This window comes from Pediculus humanus, genomic scaffold (assembly GCF_000006295.1).
Source record: "Pediculus humanus corporis 1103172108255 genomic scaffold, whole genome shotgun sequence".
Lineage (NCBI taxonomy): Eukaryota > Metazoa > Arthropoda > Insecta > Psocodea > Pediculidae > Pediculus > Pediculus humanus.
Genome location: NW_002987824.1, coordinates 203,224 through 214,632, shown reverse-complemented (window position 1 = coordinate 214,632; position 11,409 = coordinate 203,224). Strand labels below are relative to the sequence as shown.

Here is an 11,409-nt window from a genome sequence, read left to right as displayed (position 1 = left end):
TTTCTAAAGTTTTTTTAACTTCTGCGTTTAAAGTATTCGAAATCGTAGGTTCCGAGGCCTTTTTCGAATTAGAATGCATATCATCCGATTCAAAAACTTTTTCAAATTTTTTATCGTCTAAAATTCCCTTATTTTCTTTTATTTCTAATTCGTTTTTATTCGTGTTAACATTCTGAAATTTAAATCGGTTAATTAACGCATAATTATCCATTAAATTTTTTTTTAAAAATTAAATTATTAAAATTTTTATGCTCAACGGCAAAAAACTTACATCGAAACATTTTGAAACAAAAAACATGATTTCTTTTTTCGTATACTTTTCATTTTCGTTAAAATTTTCCGATAATTTTAAAATAGATTGCGATATTGCATTCTTCCATTCGGATTTCAAATTTTCTTTTTCTTTCTAAAAAAAAAATTTTAATAATTTTTATTTTAAAAAATAAAAGAAAAAACTCTATTTCGAGTCGAATTAAATAAAAAATTATTTTGACCTCGTATTTCGTAATGAAAAATTTTTTTTCGTCTTCTAATTTTTCTTGCGATTTTTTATAACTCGATAATTTTTCTTTAAGCTCCGATTCATCCGCTAAAATCCTACTGTTTAAATCTTTTACAATTTTTTCGTATTCTATATTATTGGTAGTTAAATCTAAAATTTTGTTTTCAAAGGTTTCAATGTTTTCACTTTGAGTTCGAATCACAGTTTTTAATTCTTCCTTTTCCCTCACGGCTTCCTTTAATTTTTCTTTTAATTTTGTCACAATTTCCGATGCCTTTGCCATTGTTTCATCATAATTTTCTCTGTCTAATTTTGCACTCTTCTTGTCTTCAACCTCCTTCTTTAACTTGTTTAATTGATTTACAAGTTCCGCGGATGTTTCTTCCAGTTTTTTTTTGATTTCTTCCGAATTTTGCAATTGACGCTCCAAAATTTTAATTTTTTCCGTTGATTTTTTATTATCTTCTTCCAGAATCAATTCTTTTTTTAAAACGGATTCCATTTCTTGTCTTAATTTCGATTCCGTTTCTGACTGCTTTTCAAATGTGAATGAATTTTTTTCCAAACACCTGAAAATTTATCCTAATGCTAGTCAAAATATTGCCTTTTATTATTCAATCTAGTTTCTAGGAATGCTTTCTCATACGTTTGATTTAATTCTAAAAGATGGAAAATTTTATCGTTTTGCAACTCGAGTTTGTTTTTTTGTTCTTCGACTTTGGCTTCCAAACTTTCATTCTTCGTAACTAAATTTTGTATGCTTGTCAATAATCCGTGTGAGTCGACGAAAGACGAAGGTTGTAATTGAACACTAGTATTTGGCAATTGTAAATTTTGAATCTAAAAAATTAATATTTATTATTATTATAGGTATCTCAATTTTATTTTAATCATTTTTTATTTACCTTATTTAAAACTTGATCCACTTTCTCAGATATTTTTGATATGCCCATTCTAAGCTCTGTTGCTTGTATTCTCGATTCTGACAAATAAACCGAAAAACTCGGGTCTCCTGTAGGAGATAAAACGGGGCTTTGAAAGACAGGAGTCAATTGTTGAGATACGCTACTTTTCTAAAAATCATATTAAAATAATTTGATTATTTACCATCTCTTTAAAATGTAATATTTAATTTTGTAAAAATAAATAAATACATATATAATAATATTACTTCATTTTTAAAATGATTTTAACTTTTGAATTTAATAGTATTACGATAAAAGAAAATTACTTACCTTGGAATGTTGTAAAGGAAATTCGTTTTGATAAATTGAAAGTTGTTTTACTCCTTCGGTATTTTCTTGATAGTAATGATGATGATGAGAAACATTCGAATTTGACAGTTTGTTTCTAGGACTTTTTGATTTGACTGTTGCTGTCACTGGAATTTCTTCCTTCGAAAATAATTATAACAATTTAATTAAATGCAAATCCCAAAGAAAAATGCATACAATTAAAATGTTTTGAATTTTCAAATATGCATTTTCTATAAATATGATAACAAACTTACTTCTGAATCACTTGGACCAGTTGATGTTTTTAATGGTAAAGTAGCTTGTCCCATCCTTGCCATTCTTGATATTAAATTAGCTTTTTGAGATTTCGTCGTTGCTAAAGCCTCCCTTATTGATTGTGCTTTCGCTTTGTTACTAAGATCTTCAGAACTAACAAATTAAAATTTTCATTTAATTCATATCAATATTTTTTTAAAATAAAATGTTAACTTAAATTTAACATTTTTTATTGACTTTTAAAAAACAAAAAATTTTGAAATAATTTTTATTTTTACCTTGACTCATTTGGACTTTCTACTTCCTCTTCCACTGATTTAGAATTTATTAAAGTATTTTGAAGTTCAGATACAATTTTTCCAATATTTATTTTTAATAATAAATGTTTACCAACATTTTGATTTGTAAAAGAAGAATCCTAAATAAAATTCATTTTCAATAGAATTTTTAAAATGTAAAAAAATGAGTTGAAAAAAAAAAAAAAAAAAAACTTACACATAATAAATTAGGTAAAATCACAACTCTTTTACTGTTTTCTGAACATCCAGCTAAACCTTTGGCCAAGGAACTACTATCTGATAAGTGAATTTTTTCTTTAATATTATCTTTTATAGCAATTACAGATTGTTCATCTAAAGAAAAAGTACTATAAGTAACATCTACAAAACTATTCGTAAAGGACTGAGAACCAGATGGAGGTGTTAAATCTTGTATGACAATGTTTCCAGACGAGTTGGGATTACAGAAAAATTTACAAACAGATATCTAAAAAAAAAAAAAAAATTTCAATTAAATAATTCAAATCACAAAATTAATTTTTAAAAAAATTGTAGCAGTCAATGTTATTTGTTTTTCCTTATGCTTGAAACTTTAGAGAAATTTTTGTTAATAGTACCTTTTCTAAAAATTCCTCTAAATCGTTAGATGATTGAAACATGATTGACCAATTTTGATTGTTACTGTCATAAAACGAAACATAATTATTGGCAGATACAGTTAAAGTGAAAAATTTGGTGATTCCTATTGTAACTAATGTTTCCTTAGAAGGTTTATAAAGTATTATATCATAATTATGTGACATGTGATTTCTGGTTATAACAATTCCAGTTAATCCTTGATGGATGTAAACTTTATTCTCACTGATGAAAAAAAATTTATAATTATACTCTCACAATTAAAAAAGTTGAATTTACTTAAACTGAAATTATGAATCATAACTAAGAAAGCAAAAAATTGATAATCATTGATAAATGACACTTTGTATCTTACTATTTGTATGCTTGCACAGGCTTATAAAAAATTACAGTTGATTTATTCGTATTTTCTTCCTTTTGTTGTTGATTTTTCGATGAAGTATTTTCTTTTTTAGGGGGTTTCGGAGCTGTGTAAGTTAAATTTGAATTTCCAGGTAAAGGTTTTTTTATAAACCCGAATAATGAAGCTAAATTTGAACTGAAAAAAAAAAATTATTTGTTATAATAAATTTTAACCGTTGTGTTTATAAATTACCTTTTTAAATAAGCCATTAATAAGTCGTTAAATTACCTTGTATTCGAAGAAGGAGTAAAATCAAAATCATCATCATCCATAATTTTGAAAAAAAAAATTTACATTCACTTACAATAATTATTGCAAAACTTTTTAGGCGTTTATTGCTTAATTTATTCTCTGCTAATGCCACGGCAAAAATGACAAATTCCGCCCTTTTTGAAACGCTTATATTAATATAGTTAAAATATTTTTGTAAATAAAAAATTTTCAAGGACACAACTATATAAACAATAAAATGAAAAAAAAAAAAAAAAAATTTAAATTTCCTTAAATTTATTTTTAAATCGTTAACATTAATTTGAATTAGGATATTTGATAATATTTATAATGAGCTTTTTTCAATCTATTATAAACTTCATTATCTGTTGAGATAAAAATTGTCATTTGGAAGAACAAAATATTGTTTTTCTTATTATAAAACACAATAATTGAAATCAAAAATTTACTGATGACACACAATTTTTGTACGATTTAAAAACAATACCGATATCACAAACAAAACAAAAACTTAATTTTTAATAATAAAAAAAAATAACTAATTTTCTTCTTAATTACTTCAACTACGTAAGCGACGAACCATTGATTTTGTAGGGGGCATAATTCTAATTTTTTTCAAAAATATTTTTGTAAATTATTAACAATTAAATGAAATTTTACGTGTTACTTCAGGAACCGAAAGTGTCCCCTGTGGTTTATCTGTAACTAAAAATGTTTTCATTAAATTTTTTTTTGTTTTTTTGTGCCAAACAATAAAAGTAATACTAAAACTTATGTAAAAAATGAATATAGTTTAAAATTACATTAACCTACAGATAAAATCAACAAATTACACATGATTTTTTTTTCTTTTTTTTTGTTAAAAATACAATAATTTTACTACAAACAAAAAAACAATAAATTATAACAAAATTAACTATGATTTAAATTAAATTAAATTCTTAACGGCCATTTTGCACATTTATTTTTATAATTTAAAAAAAAAATCCTTTTTCATTATATATAAATTTAAAATTCTATTTATTATCTTTACAATGTATAGCCGAATAATTGTTTAAAAATTTTGTATATGATTACACTTAAACTATTTTTTTTTTTTTTTTTACTTTTTATAAATTTTTTAAAAATACAATTTGTGCCATAGATTTACAAATAAATTATATATATATAAATATAACAATACATTCAGACTTAATATTTTTATACTTTAATAATTCATCAAATAAAAAATAAATGCTCGTTTCAATAATGGCAAAAATTTATTTAAAAAAAAAAAACAAAAACAAAAAAACTTCCTGGATGTAAGTAAAAAAAATAAAAAAAAAATAAAAATTTGCATAGCAATAAAAACACAAATAATAAAAAGATCCATGCAAAAATTTTAACTTGCATTATTTATTAACGTGCACATTAAAATCAACTAAAAATAATAATAATAATAATAAGCTAAATAATAAAAATCTAATGTCGGATTTTATCGTCTGGTAAATTAAATTAATAAACCTGAGCTTCATATCAAAAGTCCAGAGCTCGCTTATAAAAATTGTAATTGTAAAAAAAAAAAAAAAAAAAAAAAAATTTATGTGAAAGTTACAAAAATTAATAAATTATTAATATCGGAATATATATTTTTAATAAGATATGTATGTTAATTTTTTCTTTAATGGTCCTCAAGCAATGATAAGCTCGATATTTTTTTTTTCCAGTCTTGAATACTTGAAAAACAAGCACAAATCCTGTATCAACCTTGTAAATTTTTTGTTTTCCAAAAAAAAAAAAATTATTTTTAAGGTATTCTGAAAGAATAGTTATCGATTTAATCTTTAAATATAAAAAAATAAACAATTTTCAATTTCCTTTAAAAATCTTCCAATTTATGTAAATAATCAGAGGCGTTAGTAAATTCTAATTTTTTTTTGTTATTTAAAATCTATTTAAAAAGGTAACTATTAAAATCATTTTTGTTTTTAATAGACTATTAACTAAAAAAAAAAAAAAAAGGTGCAAGAAAATTCAACTGTAATTTTACTATACTTTAAAGGCCACTTAACCGAATAAATTAATATTTTTGATCAAGTTATAGTTTAATATAGCGCAAAAAAAAAAAAAATATTGACGACAATTTTGTTATTAAAAAAAAAAAAATACTGCTTGTGAAAAAAACTTTTCGTACATCCAGGAAATTTTTTAAATAGTAAATGTTTTCACATTGTATATGAAAAAAAAAAAAAAAAAATTTTTTTTTTTGGTCTTGAAATTTTTTTTTTTTTTAAAGGTACGATTCAGAAAATTCAAAATCGGAAGCGCTAGCCCTGGAACTTCGTGTTTGACAGGAAAGCCCAGCTCCAAAAGCGGAATCAGAAGTTCCTTCCCCAGTGATAAAATCCGGAACGATTAAAGTGTCTTTCGATAGCAAACCTGTTAAAGGATCCTCTGAATTAGGATCTCCGTAAACGTAATCCCCTTGAGATTCCTTTTCAACAAGTCGTTGTTTTAATAATTTAATTTTTTCTTGCTTCTGTGATAAGAAAAAAATTTTTTTTATTTTTATTAGTTGTCTTAATGTAAAGTACAAACAATAGGTTAAAAACTTTTAACTTACCGCTCGAATTAATTTAATTAATTCATCATTTTCTGCCAATAATTTTTCATATTTTTCTTCGTCTTCTTTGGCAAGTTTAATATCTGGATTGTATTTAGATTCGGCTTTATCTCGTGGGTGTCGAATGATTTCAATCACCTTAAAAAAATTTTAAAATCATTTAAAGGCAAATTAAATACTTAAAAAAATAAAATAAAATAAATTATTACCTTTGGAGTAAATATTAAAGCCATCGAAAGAAAACAACAGAAAATAATTGATAAAGAAACAAATGCAAAACTGGCATCTTGTTGCGAGGCTATGACCATGCATACAGGAGCAGTGATAAGACAAAAAACAACAACGTTATAAATTGACATTCCCACGTATCTTGAATCATTTATTTGTTTTACTTTAATACTCCTTGTTTCGTAAGCCAAGAAAAGACCGAAAAGCAAAACTAAACCTTTATATCCGTAAATAATACCTAAAAGAAATTTTTTTTTTTTTTTAATAAAGTAATTTAGACTTGAATTTAACTCAAATTTTCAAGTGTAACAATTTTTTTTAGTGAAAAAAAATATATATTTTACCCATCCAAACGTTATTATGTTCGCTTTCGCAATGTTCTAATTCAGGTCTTATTTTAATATCATCAAATGTATTTAAAGGCTCTTCTAAAGAAAATATTTCGATTCGTCGTTGTAATGGATCATATATTTGCCAAACAAGCAAAATGATAAAATCTACAACCAACAATCCACAAACCATTGAATACAATTTCCAAGGTTCAACTTTCTTCTAGAAAATAATATTATTTTAACATGTAATTCAAATATTGAAAATATGCACAAAAGGATAAAAAAATGTCTAATACCTTAGGATCTGCTTTTGCTTTCGTTGTAAATCTATGGACTCTCCAAACTTTACTAAACATTGCGCCATAACCTAGAGTGAACCCGATGGAAAGAAGCCAAACTCTTGTCTGGCAAATTTGAGGATAAACATTTGCTGGTATAAATTGACCATCTAATCCCAAAAGAAAAACACTCCAGAGTGAAATAATACACCCTGATAATATAATAGTGTTGCAAATAGGATGTGAGTGTTGGATAACCCTTAAATTGATAAAAATATAAAATTCCTCTTATGTATTTGATTTTAAGAAACTTTTAAGAAAAAAAAACAAGAAATTGTTTTTTTTTTTTTTTTAATTTACCTTCTATGCCTGTACCAAGTATTAAAAAAAATTAAAGCAATAGCAACAAGAATTCCAATACTTGATATGGTCCACATGCAAATAAAAAGAGGAAATGACAAAGTTCTGAGAACTCGTCTGACAACAGTTCGATCTTGCGGAATTTTATTTCCTGAAAATACCGAAAGGCTTTATTAATGTTTCCTCAAAATGACGATAATTTTCACAAGGTTTGAAATAAATGCATACCGTTCCATTTTTCTCTATTAAACCATGTAAGGTTGTCTGCTTCTGTATTGTAGTAGCCAAGTTTCACATAACTTCCATTTATCATTTGTTCTATTTGAGTAAGAGCGATTCTATCACCTTGAGAACTAAAAGCTACTACTCCCTATAAGGTAAAATTATTTCTTGAATTAAAATTAAAATTCATTTAAAAAATAGTAGGATTCTAAATTAAAAAATAACTTACCGATACTCCTACAAATTGCGTACTATTAATTGCTGAGTATATTTCATCAGCTATGTCTTTGTTAGTATATGTAAAATCTTTTAAACTCTTTCCTTTTTTTTTCAACGCGGCCATTGTTTTATTAAAAGCTAAAAATAAAAACTTAACTTAGCCTATAAATCATAATAATTATTATACAAATTAAATTTGATGGTTTTTACCTAAAGCCACAGACCAAACAGCATCGTAAGCCAAAGGAGCTTCCTGATAGCCTTCTGGATACCTTTTATTATCTATATCGTAACCACTTTGTCGAAGAACTTCATTTAATTCTTTCCTGAAATCTTCTGACGTCTAAACAACATGAAAAATGAAAGAAAAAAAATTTAATTCAAATTTGTTTTTTTTTTTTTTATTATCCAAATAAATGAAAATATTAACCTTTCCGGATATTGTTGTTTGATTGTTTTGATTCCACATAAGGGCTTCTGTTGTTAAATGACCTTCGGCAGCAAGTTTCATTTCTTCTGCCGTACATTCGATTCCCTCTTTTTGCAAATTGACTTCAAACCAATTGTCTTCGTACCAGCCTAACGCAATAAGACAAGCAGATTAATTTTTTTTTCTTCAATAAATTTAAAAATAAGAGATTAAAATAAAAATCTAACCGATGAAAAACCACACGTATGATTTGCCGTAAAGTTGTTGTTTGTACATTTCGCACAAAACGCGACGAGCAGCAACAACGTAAAACAACCCAATAATAATTCTTGCATCTTGTCTCCGTAAATTTCTAACAGCATCCGTAGGATCAGTGAGAAAACTTTGTCTGGTAACTATTTCGATATTTGTTTCTTTACATCTCGATTCCAGATCTTCAACAGTCTAAGAAATTGAATAATTTTGTAAATTTTTAAAGAAAAACATCCATTTTGGAAAAATATTTTAAAAAATGTTTAATTTAAAAACCCTTACAGATGTGAATACTTCTTCAGCTTGTTGTAATATGGCTACTCTGGACCATCCAAATTTTTCCATTAGTTTTATACGCGTAGGATTGTGCACCGTGGCAGAAGGATGCGTTCTAAACATTGTCGGAAAACGATTTCGATCCGACAGAGCGGGGGAACTGGCACCGTAGCACATTACTACCAGATTCCACATTTTAGCTGCTTCTGCTACTGTTGTACAAACAGTACTACAACCAGCCAACAACATAAGCTTTTGAGGTTGATTGTATAAAAGATCATACATTACTGATGCTCCTAACCCGGGTTCACACTAAAAATTGAAAGAGAAAAAAAATATTAATAAAATTTTCTTTTAATTAACAAAATATTAGTAGTAAATACCATATATATATATATATCAATTTCAGTGCTCAAAATATACTACCATACAGACTAACAGATGAAATTTTAACATTTTGAAAAACCTTTTGATTACCTCACTGTCATTCCAATGAAGTTGGAGTGTAAACCCAGGAAGTAGATCTTTTCTTTTGTTCACATCATTTAAAGCTAAACTTGCAGCAGGTTTGCAGGCTTGTCCTCCCTGCCAACCTCCTTTCCCTTCAATGGGAAATATTCCACCAATGTGTAAAACATTAGGCGTTTTATCTACATAGGCAGCATGAGTAAGTAATGGATACAATATGAAACTTATCCATAATTGTATTTCCTAGGAAAAAACAAATTCAGCTTTATACTTTTAATAAAGCATAAAAAAAAAAAAATTAAAAAATACAAAAATTAAAAATAGATTAACAAAAATTCTAAACAAATTACTGTAAAATCAATTGTAAGATTATAAATAACTTCAGTGGATTTTTCATTTAATTCGGTTTTCTTAATAACAAATTTCTTTAAAATAATTATGTCATATTATATAAAATTTTTATACATTCCATTAAAAATTAAATTTCAAAAAGCATAAAATTGTAAAACTTACTTTTTTCATATCAATCCTTCTGAAATTTTATTGATTTTTCTTGTGGCCCCTTTTATTCGGATTATTTACTTGTTTCCCAAAATATCAGATTTTATGAGAAATTGAGATAAGAATTTTAATAAGTTTACTTAAAAAATGTATTTAATAACCAACTTCATATTTAAATATTAATTAAAATATTAATAAATCAATTGTAATAATTTTTAAACTCTCCCTCTAACTACTTTAACAAAGAGCCAACTGTAATTTTTTAATAAAATTATATTGGTAGCATTGGGTTGCTGTGGTAATGCCATAAACAAAATAAAAAAATATTAATAATTTTTTATTTTTATTATTTTTAATTAATAAAATGGATAAACCGCAAATAATTTGCCATGCGGAAAAATCTACTAATTTTTCTATTTATGATGCGCTCTGGATTCCGTGTTCGGCAAAATTTGTAGTTTTAGGTTCACAACCTCGTGGAACTGGAGCTATACATGTTTATGAAATAACAAAAGGAGAAGTAAATTTAATAAAAGAAGTTGAAAAATCAAAAGCATTTAAATGTGGTACTTTTGGGGCGTCATCCCTAAGGGAAAGACATTTAGCTACCGGTGATTTTGAAGGTAGAATGCAAGTTTGGGATTTACAGGATATGTCTATTCCAGTTTATTCAGTACAGGCACATAAAGATATTATCAATTCAATGGATGGAATCGGTGGAATGTCAATAGGATTCGGTGCTCCAGAGATTGTTACGGGGGGTAGAGATGGATGTGTAAAAGTATGGGACACTAGGCAAAAGAATAAACCAGTAGCTGTAATAGAAGCAGCAGAAGGAGAAAATAAAAGAGATTGTTGGTGTGTGTGTTTTGGTAACTCATATAATTCAGAAGAAAGAGTTGTGTGTGCCGGGTATGATAATGGTGATTTAAAAATGTTTAATTTAAAAAATATGAAATTGCACTGGGAAACAAATTTGAAAAATGGTGTTTGTGGAATTGAATTCGACAGAAAAGATATTCCAATGAACAAATTAGTCGCGACAACATTAGAATCTAAATTTCATTTATTCGAATTAAAAACATTACATTCTAAAAAAGGTTTTACTTCTTTATCTGAAAAAGCTCACAAATCAACAGTTTGGACAGTTAAACACTTGCCACAAAATAGAGAAATTTTTATAACAACAGGTGGAGCTGGATCTCTTTGCCTTTGGAAATACAATTACCCAGAAAAAAGGGTTAGGCCGGATGGGGATGGTTTACCTGTGGGTGTAGTAGGAAATCTTACCCTCCTTCAAAATATGACAGTTTCAACTCAACCTATATCATCATTTAATTGGAGTCCAGATAAATTGGGTTTAGCAATTTGTACATCATTCGATCAAACAGTCAGAGTTATAATAACGACAAAGTTGAATTTATATTGAAAATAAATAGGATTAAATAAATCGAAAAATATATGATACATTATTAAAATAATACAAATAATAAATTTATTTATTAATTGTCTCAAGTTATTTTCCTATTATTATTATTTTCATTTAAAAGCACCATTTGCTCATTGTTATTATTATTATATTTGTACTTGAGAGTTAAAAGTAAAAAATGAATTAGAATGGTTCAAACATTAATAAAAAAAAATAATTTTTTGAATAAAGCCTTAAAAGCAAATTAAGTT

General features: G+C 26.1%; 3 protein-coding genes across 3 annotated transcripts in view; 1 reads left to right on the top strand and 2 right to left on the bottom strand.

The window, feature by feature from the left end:
* Window positions 1–3,602, bottom strand: part of Phum_PHUM479490 (leucine-rich repeat flightless-interacting protein, putative) — a gene marked incomplete at both ends in the record, with an annotated part of 4,727 nt that extends 1,125 nt beyond the window's left edge. The window contains 12 exons of the mRNA XM_002430401.1: window positions 20–172; window positions 272–406; window positions 495–1,071; window positions 1,149–1,342; window positions 1,408–1,575; window positions 1,738–1,896; window positions 2,013–2,166; window positions 2,292–2,431; window positions 2,509–2,694; window positions 2,909–3,152; window positions 3,283–3,465; window positions 3,559–3,602. Of these exons, the coding sequence (XP_002430446.1) occupies window positions 20–172; window positions 272–406; window positions 495–1,071; window positions 1,149–1,342; window positions 1,408–1,575; window positions 1,738–1,896; window positions 2,013–2,166; window positions 2,292–2,431; window positions 2,509–2,694; window positions 2,909–3,152; window positions 3,283–3,465; window positions 3,559–3,602 (2,337 nt within the window). The remainder of the gene's footprint in view (window positions 1–19; window positions 173–271; window positions 407–494; window positions 1,072–1,148; window positions 1,343–1,407; window positions 1,576–1,737; window positions 1,897–2,012; window positions 2,167–2,291; window positions 2,432–2,508; window positions 2,695–2,908; window positions 3,153–3,282; window positions 3,466–3,558) is intronic.
* Window positions 3,603–5,830: 2,228 nt separating this feature from the next.
* Window positions 5,831–9,750, bottom strand: Phum_PHUM479480 (class C metabotropic glutamate-like G-protein coupled receptor GPRgbb1, putative; the record flags this gene model as incomplete). Its single annotated transcript, XM_002430400.1, has 14 exons — window positions 5,831–6,079; window positions 6,164–6,301; window positions 6,373–6,629; window positions 6,736–6,943; window positions 7,020–7,260; window positions 7,362–7,512; window positions 7,590–7,731; window positions 7,813–7,940; window positions 8,013–8,145; window positions 8,233–8,381; window positions 8,460–8,676; window positions 8,767–9,072; window positions 9,238–9,471; window positions 9,742–9,750. The coding sequence occupies 14 exons, from the start codon at window positions 9,748–9,750 to the stop codon at window positions 5,831–5,833; spliced, it is 2,562 nt and encodes an 853-aa protein (XP_002430445.1).
* A 343-nt stretch (window positions 9,751–10,093) lies between these two features.
* On the top strand, window positions 10,094–11,158 carry Phum_PHUM479470 (uncharacterized protein; the record flags this gene model as incomplete). Its single annotated transcript, XM_002430399.1, has 1 exon — window positions 10,094–11,158. The coding sequence occupies one exon, from the start codon at window positions 10,094–10,096 to the stop codon at window positions 11,156–11,158; it is 1,065 nt and encodes a 354-aa protein (XP_002430444.1).
* Window positions 11,159–11,409: the final 251 nt, after the last annotated feature.